Source organism: Ambystoma mexicanum, chromosome 13 (genome assembly GCF_040938575.1).
Source record: "Ambystoma mexicanum isolate Mex_15411 chromosome 13, UKY_AmexF1_1, whole genome shotgun sequence".
Taxonomy (NCBI): domain Eukaryota; kingdom Metazoa; phylum Chordata; class Amphibia; order Caudata; family Ambystomatidae; genus Ambystoma; species Ambystoma mexicanum.
Genome location: NC_090938.1, coordinates 123,061,584 through 123,076,721, shown reverse-complemented (window position 1 = coordinate 123,076,721; position 15,138 = coordinate 123,061,584). Strand labels below are relative to the sequence as shown.

Below are 15,138 nucleotides of genomic sequence, written 5' to 3'. Positions count from 1 at the left end.
AGATTTTAACCGTCTCCAAAGTAGCGGGAGCACCTCGTGTTTGTTTCTACTTCTGTACAAGGTTGAATTCTACTCTTGAGAGTTTTTTCATTAAAATGTCAGGAAAGGCGTTGTTCCGCCCGTGTGCCACGCGCGGACTGAAAAAAGTCTATGAAGGAGATGGGCACATGGATTGCTTGTACTGTCTACACCCACATCACTCGACGGACAGTTGTGAGATCTGCAAAGGTTTCTCACAGAAAACGCTAAAGTATTGGAATAGACGTCTGGTGATGGGGCTAAATGAAGGAACCTCCCCTTCATCGGAGGTAGGATATGTGCGCAGTCTAGCATCCAGGCCTAAGTCATCGAAGGAATCCCATCGCTGGTTGGTGTCAGCAGAGCCTCCGATGAAGAAACCGTGATCTATGGAAAAACGCCCCTCAGAGAAACACCCGGCAAAAGAATCCTCGTCGAAACATGGGCAGGATCGCCACCAAGGAAAGTCTTCTTTTTCATCTTCGTCGAAAAAAGGAAAAGATCCTTTGAAGACCTCCTCCTCAGGAGACCATCACAGGTCTTCCTCGAGTAGAGACTCGACGAGGCATAGATCTAGCTCAAAAAAGGAGGGATCGCCAAAAGAAGCTGTGTCACAGCCTACACCATCATCGACTGAGACTCCGTCGTTGACAAGATTGTTACCGTCGATTCAGGTAACACCTGCAGTGGCCCCAGTGAATACGACAGCGACGATAGACGTCTCCACATTGACATCGTCGACGGTGGACCCTCCCAGGGCATGGCAGCCAGAGGTGTACGATGCGGTTCTGCCATAGGCCTTATTACAGCCGGAGGCGGCCTTCTCAATATCATCCATGGAGGAGGATCGAGAACAGATCGCTGGTCCAGCAGATCTAGGATTGCAAGGGATTGGTTCGTTGACGATTTCGGGAGGGCAAAGTATCCCTGTTTCATCGTCTTTATTGAACCCTCAATCTTTATTATCCTTGCAAGTGTTGTCCACGCTACAGTCTCTTCTGAAGCAGTTGGATGCAAGGTTACCCCTCGTAGGCGCACCTTCGGGGATGCTGCCGATGTCTACCGATGACAAACCGGGTCCTTCTATGTGGATGACGGGGAATCCACCCTCCCGTCCGGTTAGCAAGGAACCACCACGCTCATACCTGGAGGAAGGGGAGTTACAAGATTCAGAGTCAGAACAAAGAGACTCTTTTTCAGATGTTTCATCATCCTCTTCGAGGGATCCTACATGGGAGTGAGAGGCGGAAATGGAAGCACCTAGAAGCCCGGCTCAACCGTCACCGCCAGACGACATCGGCGCTTTTCACACGATGATGGGCAAAGCCTGTATTGAGTTTGGTCTGATCCCTGAAGAAGAAAAGAAGGAATGCTTCTTGTTCGACCATATGGGTAAAAGAAGGAAGTCAGTCTTCTCAGTTCCCATTCTGGACCACGTCTGGCAAGAAGGCTTGAGGAACATGCGCCAGAACCAACAATAAAGGGTAGGTTAGAAAAGAAATTCAAAGCTCCAGACTCTACGCCTAAATGCTTGACTGCTCAACCTTCCCCAGAGTCTGTAGTGTCGGTGGCAGCAGCTAGGTAGGCCTGATCGCAACACAAATGTTCTACCCCTCCGGATAATGAGGCTAGAAGACAGGACGCGTTTGGCAAGAAGGTTCTATCTGTAGGAGCGACGACAGTTAAAGCAGCTAACTCACTGGCAATTATGGCAAGGTACGACAGGGAGATGTGGCATTGTTTGGCCCCTACCCTAGAACACCTTCCTGAGGAGCACAGAAAGTCGGCTATGTTGCTGGTCCGTGAGGGGGAAGAGGCATCGAACCACTCGATTAACATCACTGTGGACTTGGCAGAGTCCGGGTTCAAGCAAATAAATAACGGAGTGTTTTTGAGAAGGCAAGCCTGGCTGAAATGTACTAACTTTAGACCAGAGGTCCAGTATAAGGTGCTCGATATGCCGTGTGAGGGTGACCAACTGTTTAGTAGAGTAAGTGGTTGAGGCCTTGAAAGGTATGAAAGAAAATACAGACACGGCCAAGTCGCTAGGAGCCCTGCAAAGTGGAAGAGCTTTTCGATCCTTTCGTCCCTTCCGTGGAGCATCAGGAAATTCCCGCTTTACCGCATCTAGAGACCGAAACTTCAGTAGGACATCATACTCCTTATAGGCGTGCAGTCCAGGCAACGCGAAGAGGCCAAAACTACCAGACTTCGAGGAGAAGGGGATATTCCTCGTCAGCAAAAGACACAGTCAAAGTCCCAACAATGACAGGTTTCAGGACGTCCTGGGAGGAAGGGTGTCCCGTCGCGTCGACGAGTGGGAAAGTATAACAACAGACCGCTGGGTATTGGACACTATAAAACTAGGCCACTCTTTGCAGTTCAAGGAAACGCGGGCACAAATTCCACCTGTGTATTAGACACAACCAAATCTTTGCATATTACAACAAGAAGTGGAGCTTATGCTGCGAAAAGGGGCTATAGAATTCGTCCCGGTGGCCGAGAGAGGTTGGGGAATTTACTCTTGTTACTTTGTGGTCAAAAAACCCAACGGCAATTGGCGACCCATTCTGGACCTTTGGGTTCTCAAGAAGACCCTGATAAATCTGAGGTTCAAAATGCTTATGCTTCAGGAGGTCATCCGATCCGTACAGCCGGGAGATTTTCTGGCGTTGTTAGACCTACAAGACGCATATTTTCATATACCTATGCGTCCACGACACAGAAAGTTTCTGAGGTTCGTAGTCAGTACGAACAATTACCAGTTCAAAGTACTTCCTTTCGGACTAAAGTCGTCTCCCAGGAAGTTCACAAAATGTTTGGCTCCAGTGGCAGCTTGGCTGCGAAGAAAAGGTCACCATGTTTACCCTTACCTGGATGATTGGCTGAAATGGGCTCGTCGCCGAGCATAACACAGGCAAGCCTAAAGGCCACCATGCAACTTCTGAAGCACTTGGGTTTTGCAATCAACTTCGAGAAATTCTCATTAACGCCCTCAAAGAACTTGGTATTTCTGGGCGCAGAATTCCAAACTCAATCAGTGCTAGTGAAGCCCTCCTTGTAAAGAGTTCAAAAACTAACACAAAAGGCGAAAGAATGGAAAGTGGGCACCAGGGTGTCAGTCAGAAAATACATGTCACTGCTGGGGGCCTAGGCGTCCTGTATTCCGTTGGTGAACAATTGCCGTCTCTTCATGAGGCCGGTACAGGAGTTTCTGCCAGACCGATGGTCCCAGAGTCGAGGCTTATGGTCAGACAAGTTGAGCATCACAAATCAGCTTCTGCGGGCACTTCACTGGTGGCAGCTCTCGGATAATCTGACGTGGGGGATGCCCCTGCAGGAACCAGATTTTCAAGCGACGGCGGTAACGGATGCATCGCTGAAAGGATGGGGGGCCCATCTAGGGTCCCTGCAAGTTCAAGGTCAATGGTCCCCAGTGGAGTCTACTCTTCACATCAATGTGCTGGAGTTAAGAGCAGTACGTTGGACTCTGAAGTCCTTTCTGCCGCGCATACGAGCACCGTCATCAGAATACTAACGGACAATACAACAATGATGTTCTATCTCAGGAAACAAGGGAGCACACGTTCTTGGGCTCGTTTAAGCGAAGCTAAAAAAATATGGCATTGGGCCCTCACATAGAATATGAGCATAATGGCTTGCCATCTTCCAGGGGTAAAGAATATGCAAGCAGACTCGCTCAGCAGGGAAATGAATCAACTGCACAAGTGGGAACTTGACGATCGACAACTAGCAAACATCTTCAGAAAATGGGGTCATCCATCCAAGGATCTGTTTGCAACCCGAGAGAACAAGAAGTGCGCACATTACGCGAGCAGGTGGCCACAACCCGGATCGATGGAGGAGGCGCTCTCCTTCCCGTGGACGAACAAGTTCGCTTACACGTTCCCTCCGTTGCCACTCATTCGGCGGACACTCCAGTGGATTCACAAGTACCCATGTCGGGTAATTGTAGTGGCTCCTTACTGGGTGAGACAGTCGTGGTTCTCAGACCTACTCCAACTGTCGATAGCAGAACCAGTGAAGTTCCAGAAGATTCCAAACCTATCTCAAGACAAAGAAGCAGTTTGGCATCATGATCCAGACTCCCTCAACCTGACTGCCTGGCTCCTGACTTCTCCGAGTTTGGGGACCTGAACATTCCCTCGGAGTTTCGACGAATCTTACAGGCGGCACGAGCTCCGTCCACAAACGCTTCATATGCAGGTAAATGGAAGAGGTTCTGTGTGTGGCGCAGGGATCATCCGGGGGTAGACCCCTTAAATGTCGGAGCAGAACAGATTCTTCCATATTTGCTACACTTGGCGGACCAAGGATTGGCTTTTTCCTCCATTAAAGTTAATTTGGCGGCCATCTCGAGATTTACTCGAAAAAGACATTCAACGCCGCTGTTTAGCGATCGACTGCTAAAACATTCCCTGAAAGGCCTGTTTTGGACTTTTCCTCCAGCCAAAAAGTTTCCACCTAACTGGAGTCTCAATCTAGTACTGTCAGCAGTAATGAGAGCTCCGTTCGAGCCAATGTCATCGTCGTCGTTGAAGTTTTTGTCATGGAAAATTGCCTTTTTAGTAGCCATTACATCAGCAAGAAGCCTTTTGGAATTACAGGCATTGGTCATTGATCCGCCATACTTGCGGTTTTTCAAAGACAAAGTAGTATTGGCAACTTAAACTCACTTCATTCCTAAAGTCCCGACGACATTCCACAAACATTCTTCTATTGTTCTACCAACGTTCTTTGCAACAGCCTCTTCTGTGGCAGAAAAAACTCTCCACACGTTGGATGTAAAAAGAGCTTTGAAGTTCTATCTCTGTCGTACTCAAGGTTTTAGACGTACAAGGCAACTGTTTGTAGCTTATTGGCCTTTGGTGAAGGGAAAACAGATCTCTAAGCAAGGACTGGCCCGCTGGGTGTCGTCGACTATTGCTTTTTGTCACTCTTGAGCAGGAAAGCCTCTGGAAAGACGACCAAAAGCTCATTCAACAAGATCCACGTCGTCATCGGCTGCGTTATGGTCTGGAATTCCATTGGTGGACATCTGTCAAGCGGCATCATGGTTGGTGCCGCACACATTTACTCAGCATTATTGCCTAGAGCAACAGCATGCGGCAGATATGCAGATACGACGAGCAGTTCTTCGGCATCTGCTTCAGTAAGGTAAGCCCCACAAAGGGGTGTATGCTCTTGTCAATATGCCATATGTTTAGTTATTGTCAATGTACCGTGATGGGGATTTTTTCGTATACCTAACTGCATGTGTGGCTTGGACAGTCTTGGTTTGCATTGCACACCTCCAAGTTAGGGGTACTGCTGTATAATCTATTCTAAGCATGTGAATCCATGAAAGATCCAATGCTGGAGAAGGGAGTAGTTTCTTACCTTTAACTCCATTTCTCCAGAGTTGGTATCTTTCATGGATTCACATGCACCCACCGGCCTCCCCTGAATGCAAACTCTATATGTCCCCTCTACTTTGGGGGTTCAAATCTTAAGGGAGCCGCGGGCGGGGTTATTTATACCCCCATGTCCTATTGGGTCAGGCATACGCAGCCCAAAACAACAAAGATGGGACACAGAAGTGTCTAAATTTTTCCTATGGAAAAAGTCTTAATAAATATACCGAGGGTTCCCAGCCTGACGGGGAATATTCTAAGCATGTGAATCCATGAAAGATACCAACGCTGGAGAAATGGTTACAGGTAAGAAACTACTCCCATATATATGTGTGGGGGGGTGTGGGATATATTAGTTGTATAGGGGGTTGCGGGTCCCCCCAAAATATGTATGTGGTGTAAAGGGGGTTTAAACTTTTTTTTTTAAAGTCACCTTTTTCGGCCATCGGAATTCTGGGGGTCGTAGTGATCACATAGATCCCCTTCAACCATGTTGTGCCAGTTATTAAGACCCCCTGTCTAGATACTAACCACATCTTACCATGTATATTAAATATAATAAGAACTTTAAAATTGCACTTGAGATTTTTGAGTGTGTTCTGGGATTTTCACGCATTGGCTGGGCATTTCAGTGTTTACACATTCTATAAAAATTCCCAGGATGAAGAACTGTCTTTACAAGTAAGTAGCTATTCTTGTCTGCGACAGGAATATGCCATTTTGTCTCAACATGAGCAAAGTCTTGCTATTTGGACTATGACTGAATTTACACATGCAGTTCCCAGGGGTGGACTGGGGACCAAAAGAGATCCTGGAAATAATGTTCAAAGTGGCCCCATATTACACATTTCAGCAAGTCCATCCCTTTTTCCTAAGGAAAAATGTGGAAATGCCACATAGGAGGCCCAGGGTACAGAGGCCTACTGGTAAATCTCCAGAGTTCCCTATAGGCCAGTCCACCCCTGCCAGTTCCTTGTGTATATGTTAGGCAGAAACCTGTGCAGTTCCCTTAGGGACCACTGCAAAAGATTTAGGACTACAGGTGGTTGGCAGTAAACCCAATTGGTAGCAGTCTGTACCACCGAGATTTACCTGGTAGCCGTGGCTGAGCAGTCAGACTTCTCTCAAGATGAGTTAGGCAGTATATAGAGTATACACAATAGGTACAGAGATACAGTAGCGTAAGCAAACACTGACCAGAGCTTTGGTGTAAAAGTATATAATTATTTATTTAAAGACACACTTGTAAATTACACTATCAAAAAAGAGGTAAGTAAATTTAACACACTGTCACTACTACATATATATACAACCCCAATTACTTATTAGACAAGTCTTAATGAGAAACACCACTTATTTTCAGACAGAGGTGAGCGCTTAACATAAGATGGCACTCTAATAAGTTTTAGAAAAAAGGGAGAGAAAAGGCAAAGTTATGAAAGCACACAAAAATCAATACTTTTCAAAGAACCACAGTGAGGCAGGTTAGGCAAAGTCTACTGGAGAGCAAGGAAATTCAAATGCCAGGCCCACTCTTGGAGAGAGCAAGCGAAATGTGTCCAGGATCACACAGTGGGGTTATGCCCAAAGAGTCTTTGTAGATAGTTCGTAAAAGATTGAGATGAAGTCAGGAAAAGTTAGTTAACAGGCCCCACGCTAACCCAGGTTAGAAAGTCGAGGATTTACTGTCACCCCGAACGATCTGTCGCAAGGGAAGCCAGGTGGGACACAGTACCTGAAATGGGAAGAATGCTCCAGCAGGGGCAGTTGTTCCTGGCAGCGGGTGCAAGACAGTGTTTCGTCCAGAGGAAGAGGAGGTCTCGACGTGGAGGAAAGATGAAGGTCGTTGCACTGCCAGGGAAGAAACCAGCCGCAGAGTTTTCCGGTTACAAGGTACTAGCCTTTTCTTCGCGGTAGTAGTAAACCGTGGTATTCCGGTTGCCGGGGTGCTTGGCACGGGCAAGGCAGCCACGAGATGGTCCAGGAAGGCGAAAAGACGGGCAAACTGGTTATCCCCACCAGTCAAAGGAAGAAGACTCTCCGGACTGGAGATCTCCTCTGTCGTCGGGAAAAGTGGTGAGACGGTTCAGCAGGGCTCCACCGGCAGTGTCGTCATTGCAGGTCGGCTCGGCTTCTCCCTCCTCGGATTCTTTAGGTCCTGTGGCGACTTCTGAAGTTCCAGTCCCCAAAGCCCTGCTTTTATGCAGAAAACCCCCATTCATTCAGCCTAGCTGTCACTCAAACATGCTAAGTGGTGAGCCGGGCGGCCCACCACTTGGGCCAATCACACAAGAGTGCGACTTGAGTTGCTGAGGCAACTCAGTCCAGGGTGCCTAAACCCCCTCCCACACCACCTGTGGTAACCAGACAGAGGGGCACCACTTTTGGAGGCTTCTGTGGAGAAGCCCGCCAAAAAGTGGAACAAAGGGCTCGACTTGGGTTGGAGTCACAGAAGTGAACACAAACGCCATTTTGGAACCAGGTTTCGGCAAAAAATACCAACCAGTGAATTTATATTAATTTAATAAACCGGCGGTATGTTCGAGGCTATTTTAAAAAGTGGTAGCCTCGAACAATGGGAAAATCCCATAGGAATATATTTGCGGTCGATAAAAAGTAGTATCCACTGCCACCAGCCAAAACTTGGTCGGGGGGAACTGGACAGTGCCCCCTCGAACAACAGACCCCGGGGCAATCGAATTGCCCCGACCAGTAAATCCACAATATGATGGTTTGTACTGGTTCTGTTCACAATTTGACTAATAAAGCCAATGGTGACTTTACATGCCCTGGGAGACAGTAGTCAGTCCCAGGGTATGGAGTCTATATTTTGGGGGTCGCTACGACACCCCTGGGTTACTCCACGGAGGGTGCTGTGTAACCCACATATCAAAAACACATGAAGCCCTATGGGGTAAAGGACACCATAGCCCATCAAACACATAAAAAGTGAAAGGAACCCCTCAAATCATGTCTAAGAGTGGCAGAAAAAGAGTCTCACTCTTAGCAGGAGAAAAAAATAAACCCCAAAAATCCAGCAAAGCTGCTGGGGGACTCACTAGGTTTGGGAAATTAGCCTTTACAGAGAATTCGCCCTAACAGTATACACCATGGCGGTACAGCAGGCTGTAGTCAGCTGTGCGTGAAGACTCGCACATGAAAATAAGGCGATATTGGCGCACACTCACCCTGAGAATTTTAGTGTCTCGTAGGCTCGTACGAAATTGATATCCCTACTGAGGCCTTGAGGTCGCATGAGGGAAAAAAGTAAGTAAATCAGTCTAGACAGAGAAAAAGAAAGCAGCTTTGCACCAGAGACCTCTAAGGACATTCAACCTCACAGGAAGAGTAGAGATCAACATTTTGCTTAAGTCTCATTGACTTTTCCAACTCTTTGCACCACTCTCATAATTGCCTGCTTTTACTTGTATTAGTATTGCCATCTTTAGCTGTTTTCTGGCCTGACCCCTTTAAAAAGAACAGGCACCTGCAATCTTTCATATTGATTTTGTATCTATAATTTCTGTGTTGCTCTCCTTGCCATTACTACTTCACCCTTTTCCAACCTTAATCTACTGTCTCCATTCCTCATTTTTTCTCTCTCATATATCTGCTTCATTTACATTTTCATTCTATTTGGCTTCACAGGCCTACCCTTTGGAAGATATGGAGCATGTTTCAAATAGTGATGATCTCAAAACATCACTTAAGAAGGTGGCGAAAGAGGTGAGAACTGATGCTTTGTCATTTGTTTCAGAAACCTATGCATCAGTCCATAAAACATTTCATTTTAGGTTGATGGAATTGCTGCATCAAATGGGAAGTTTCAATTTTAGGTTTTGGCTCTTTGGTGCTTCTCACACCAACTTTGGCTGAAAACGAACGCCTTCAATGTGAAGAAGGGGAGGATGGCATTCTAGATAGATACATACATACATTCCAGTGCTCTGGCCATGACCATACCCTCTCCAGACTCATGCTATGAAGGCCATGTTGCCGCATGTCACAGAAAGACAACGCCCGTGTGTCCCATTGAACCTTTGATGCGAGTGTTCAGATTATACAAGTGCAAACTTTAGAAAGAACCTTGAGAAACTGGCTAATGTTCCACTGCGCTGACCACCTCGAGATTTAAGTAGCCACTAAATAATACAAGTTTGTCACTGATAGGCTGCAAAATGGGGAAAAGGAGATGGCTTCAAGCCAGTGAAGCAATCAAATCTGAACTACACAAGATTTTCGCGTTTGTGCCACTGCCTTTTTACAATGTGAGAAAACACATAAGTAATGAGGACTTTGAATACATTTGAAAATATTTGATGATTACTGGTCTACATCTGAGATCACTGAGTGAATTATTAGACCTGAGGAGGACCTTGAGTTTAAAGGTCGAAATACATGTCAGCAAAGTCCACCTACTATTTGAAGATTGAGAATTAAAAATATCTATTTGAGATTGCCTATATTGTTATTCATTATCATTACTTATGTGTTTACTCAAATTATAAAAAGGCAGTGGTGCAAACAGTAAAAACTTGTGAAGGAATCCTTGTGACTGTGTGTTGTATTCTCACATCTGACTTCAATGTCCCCTTAACATTATTTGCATCAGGTTAATGGGCTTCCATAGCGGAAGAATTTTACTTTGCTGGGCCTCAAACTGCTCTGCAAAGTAATACATCCTCATTTTTATTGCTTTTCTGATGATGTTTAACGTTGTCCTTTCTGCCGCTTTCTACCATTTAACTTCCAACAGTATTATCTGAATGAAAACAAATATGCATCCATGCACAGCAGGCATACTGTATTTCTCATTCGTATTAGGCAATCTTACATGGAATAAGTAGCACAGCTTATTACCAGCGGTTCATTTCTTTTTTCGAAAGGGTATTTAATAAGATAACAATTTTGCTTGGGTTTGTTCCCCTGTTTTATAAAAGCATGTACATGTAGACTGTTATGTTTTCATAAAAAGCATTTTGCTTTACAGCACAATGGGGGCTGATTACGAGTTTGGGGATATCTCAGCTGTAACACCGCTGAGATACCACCAAATGGTGTTACCGTTACGGCCACTTGGTCTGGTGGTATTGCCACTGGAGGTTTTACCTCTGTTGGTAACACCACCAGATTACAAGTGGTGGTTTGGCAGTGTAAATCCACATTTGATGGAGTCCATTGGGGATTTTTGACGGTATTACCTCTGATTTCTGAAGGCAAAGTTAACTCCTACACTTTACCTCCAAAAATCCAATATCTCAAAATAGAAATGGTCCAACTGAATTAAGTAGATGCTCAAAAGGAACCACTTAAGAGATCCCACCTTTGTTTTAATTAACTTCTGCATTGCCATTTATTGGACCCAGTTGTTTTTGTGTAGGTACTCTTACGTCCGGTCCCCTTTCCTCCATACGGTATGGGCGTCCCTTCCAAGGGACGGGAGACGGAACCTTTTTCACCAGAAAAAAAAACATTCTTCCCCTTTAAATTTAGAGGCACGCGGGGGTGCAGCCCAGGAAGCATGCACTGCCCTGACTCCGCCCTCCGGTGCCACACCTCAGTCCCCTTTTCCGCGTCGACGAGAACGGGCTGAATTCACCAGCGCTCCTGAGTGTGGCTTCGACCATGTAATTCAACGCTCAGATACTTTTTCTTTTTGTCTTATCTATTCAGGTACTCAGTCCTCAGGTGTCACGCTCCTCCCCGGCGCATGTCGACTTCTACAGGGTTCAGCAGGTGTCCATCCTGCAACAGGCTCTTCCCAACTCCAGACCCCCACGCCCTCTGCCTACGTTGCCTTGGCCCAGACCACGGTTGGCAATCGTGTTCGTCGTGTGACTCGTTGTCCTAGAAGGCGCTGAAGAACAGATTAGCCTGGTGGAGGGAGCGCTACCAGAGGTCACCTCGAGAGGATCTCAAGAACGCCGTGAAGCATCGAACCAGGCCCAAGGTAGGGCCGATATTTTTCAGCGTTTCCCCCACAAGGGAAACTCCTTCCCAGGGACTCTCCCGTGCGGAGGGACCGGCCAGGTCCTTCTACCGACACGTGCACCAAGGCTGCTTCAGCTACCGGCCTTCGGGTCAAGGGATCCTCAGATCCTGCCGGGCGCAGTGTTGAGGGACCAGAGGGTTCTTTTACCGGGTCTACACCCGAGGGGCTCCGTCCTTTAAATGGGCACCATGGCAGAGGGGCTACTCCCTAATACCGGCAATATATCTGAGGGACTATGCCCTAATACTGGCAATACGTCCGAGGCGGCGCCTAAACGCAGCTCTACCGACCCCCGGGTCGAGGGTGTCACACCTACCAGGTCAAGGCCCGAGGAGCAGGGTAGGCCTTGTGATCCACAAGCAAGAGTCTTGGACGAGGCAGGGCCCAGCGGGCCGAGCACCACATTGCAGGCACTTGGTAAGCAGCTCGACAAAATGGCCTCCGCGCCAGAAAGAGGCACCCGTCCAACGCCATTCCATAATTTCAGTGTCAAGGTGGGACTGGCCTCAACCAGGTACGTGGCCTACAGTCTACCCTTCATTTGCACAGAGCAGCTTTCCTTTGCGTCCATATGGACAGGGTATGCAGCGGTTCCAGCAGCTCCCCGCTACCCCATCGGCACCCCCTGCCACCTCTTTGGCCAGTGAGGAGGTGCTCTTCAAGAAGTTCCTCTGCCTCATGAAGGCACCTCAGATGGGGGTTCTCATCAAAGACGCCATCAGGGAAGTCCTCCCCGCAATGCTAGAGGCACCCACCACAGATGCCTCCGCCGACGCCCCAGGCCCTGGCGCAGCCACCTCCTCCGGCTCCCCAGCCGACTCCACAGGGGACTCCACCGCAGCCTCCTCAGCCACCGGCCGCGGGCTCTGTACCCCCAGCTTCAGGCGCCAACTACTCCCCCTCCACAGGATCCTCCAGCTCCGCAGGATACGGATGAGGAGGAAGATCCGGACACGCCATCCTCAGACAGGACCTTCTACAAACGTCTTGCTAGTCTGGCGGAATACCTGCACCCCCCCCCACCCCCAACCTGAGGTCGAGCAGCCGGCAGAAGGGGTTCTGGCTGAAGTCCTCACTCGACGCCCCTCTGCCAAATCGGGGATTCCTATACAGACCAATGTAGTCTACCTGGCCAAGAAGGGCTCGCTCAAACCCCACTCGGCCCAGTCGGTCAATCGATGCCTGGACGCCAAGTACAGGCAGATGGAGGGGGATACACTCTTGCTCTCGGCCCATCCTCAGCCACACTTGTCGGTGATCGCTGCGGCATCACTATACTCCGCGCCTCAGTCCTCCTCAGCCTCCTCCTCTGCGGAGCTGCTAAACAAGGAGGAGAAGATCTTGGAGGCGCACGGCAAGAAACTCTATTCCAACGCATCCTTGCATCTTCGTCAGGCCAACGCAGATTCCATGCTGGCTGCCACTAACCAAAGATTCTGGCGGGAAGTTGCGGACTTCCTCCCGGAACTCCCCACCCAGAGCCAGCAACGCCACAGTGGCTCCTATTGATACCTCAGGCCGGGCCATCTGTATTGCCACGGACATAAGAAGAACAGACTGGCTCCGGGCAACGAAATTCAACCTGGATGTCCAGGAGCGCATTCTAAATCTACCGTTTGGGGGGGGGGGGCTCTTCCACTCCTCTACAGAGGAAGAGCTGGACAAAAAGAAAAACAGCTCACAAATGGCAAAGTCTTTATCCATCCTTACAAATACCACGCCCAAGTTGTACACCCAATCTCAGCAGCGCTCGGAAAGGGGTCATACATATGGAGGGTTCTGCGGCTTCCAGGAACGCACATCCAGGCAGCCGGACCGCTTGCCATCTCAGAGCCTGCGCAAGCAACAAAAAGGGGGGGGGGGTAAGGGCTTTTTCCAATCCCCCTCCTCAGTGTCAGCCTCCTAGGGAAAGAAGGCATGACACGCCCCTTCGGGTCCACGTGTCTCCGGTGGGGGACAGGCTTGCTCTCCATGAACAGTTCTGGCGCCAGAATTTCACAGAACCCTGGATCCTATCCGTAGTATCCACGTAGTATCCGTAGTATCCACAGGGTACTGCCTTCGTATCCCAGCCTCTCCTCCCTCCTCCCCTCCACTCCCACAGGTTGGGACTGCAACTCTTTTGGTGGAGATCCGGTCGTTCGTAGAGAGCCAGGCTGTGGAGGAAGTCCCAGCCTCCCAGCGAGGCTTTGGCTTTTACTCCAGGATTTTCGCCATTCAGAAGAAGAACCAGTTGGGTCTGAGAGTTGTGCTGGACCTTTCCACCCTCAATCTTTCTTACCCCTGAAAAAATTCAAGATGGTTACACCAGCTTTTATTGCAGAGAAATTGGACTAGGGAGAATGGATGTTTTCCCTGGATCTGAAGGACGCGTACCTACACGTCCCGATTTGCCAGCCCCATCATTCTTTCCTACGATTCAGGGTCATGGGCAACCACTTTCAATACAAGGCCCTGACTTTTGGCCTCAACTCGGCCCCCAGGGTCTTTACCAGACTCATGAATGCTGTGGCGGCTCTCCTCAGAGCGCAGGGTCTCCACATCTACCCACACCTCGACAGCTGGCTCATCAGGGCTTCATCTCCGGAAGCAGTTCACCACTCTTCCCATGCCCTTATGAACACACTACATAATCTGGGCTTCTCGCTCAATCTCAAGAAGTCACAGCTCCAGCCCACGTAGACTTGGACCTTCCTGGGCCTCATCTGGGACACATGCTCAGAGAAGGTCTTCCCGTCGGAAGACAAAAACTCGGCCATGAAGAGGGCCACCGCCCACTTCCTCAGCAGAGAAGTTATCTCGGCATGGTGGTACCAACATCTTCTGGGTCTACTTGCAGTGCTCCTACTAGCCTTTCCGCACATGAGACTAAGGATGAGGAGGATTCAGCTGCACTTTGCGGCCTCATGGAACCAGGATAGGGGCTCTCAATCCGAGATCATCAACATCCCTCCATCTCTCCACCCGGACCTAGCATGGTGGTCCAAGGACTGCAACCTACGGATGGGGAAGCCCTTTCGGCCACCTTCCCCGCAGGCCACCATCACCAAAGACTCCTTGCTCGAGGGCTGGGGAGCCACGCTGGATGGCCTCTCGGTCCACAGCACTTGGACTCGACAGGAGCAGGAATACCACATCAATTGGTTGGAGGTGAACGCCATCTGGCTAGCGCTCGGAGCATTCCTACCACTTCTCAGATCCCCTCCTCTGTGCAGGCTGGCGATCAGCATGTGGCAATGGGTCCTAGAAAACGACATCTACCTCACGGCAGTCCACCTCGTGGCGGAATCCAACCTGGAAGCGGACAAGCTCGACAGGCTGGGAGCGGACAATTACGAGTGGCAGCTAAACAACCTCATTCTTCAGGAAATCTTCAGGAAATCTTCAGCAGGTGGGGTCATCCCCACGTGGATCTCTTTGCCACCTGGCACCACAAGAAGTGTCCCCAGTTTGCATTCTGGCAAGGTCAGGGCCCCGGCTCTCTGGGTGACGCATTTCACCTCCAGTGGACCGGCATGAAAGCCTGTGCCTTTCCGTCCACACCCCTGATCAACAGGGTAATTTGCAAAATCAGGGAGTCTCGCCAACTCCTCATTATTCAGATATCTCCATGGTGGCTGGCCAAGCCATGGTTTTCAGAGCTTCTCAGCCTCTCGGAGGTGCCCCCGATTCACCTTCTGATGGGCCCAGCACATCTTCTGGCGCAGCAGGGGG

At 49.0% G+C, this 15,138-nt stretch overlaps 1 protein-coding gene across 2 annotated transcripts in view; it reads left to right on the top strand.

The window, feature by feature from the left end:
- MTCH1 (mitochondrial carrier 1) overlaps positions 1–15,138 on the top strand; it is a 1,187,755-nt gene that overhangs the window by 330,497 nt on the left and 842,120 nt on the right. Inside the window, exon 4 of one of the 2 annotated variants that reach the window (XM_069633419.1) lies at positions 9,081–9,158. The exons of the other annotated variant lie outside the window; for it this stretch is intronic. Within the exon in view, the coding sequence (XP_069489520.1) occupies positions 9,081–9,158 (78 nt within the window). The remainder of the gene's footprint in view (positions 1–9,080; positions 9,159–15,138) is intronic. 2 annotated transcript variants of the gene reach the window in all.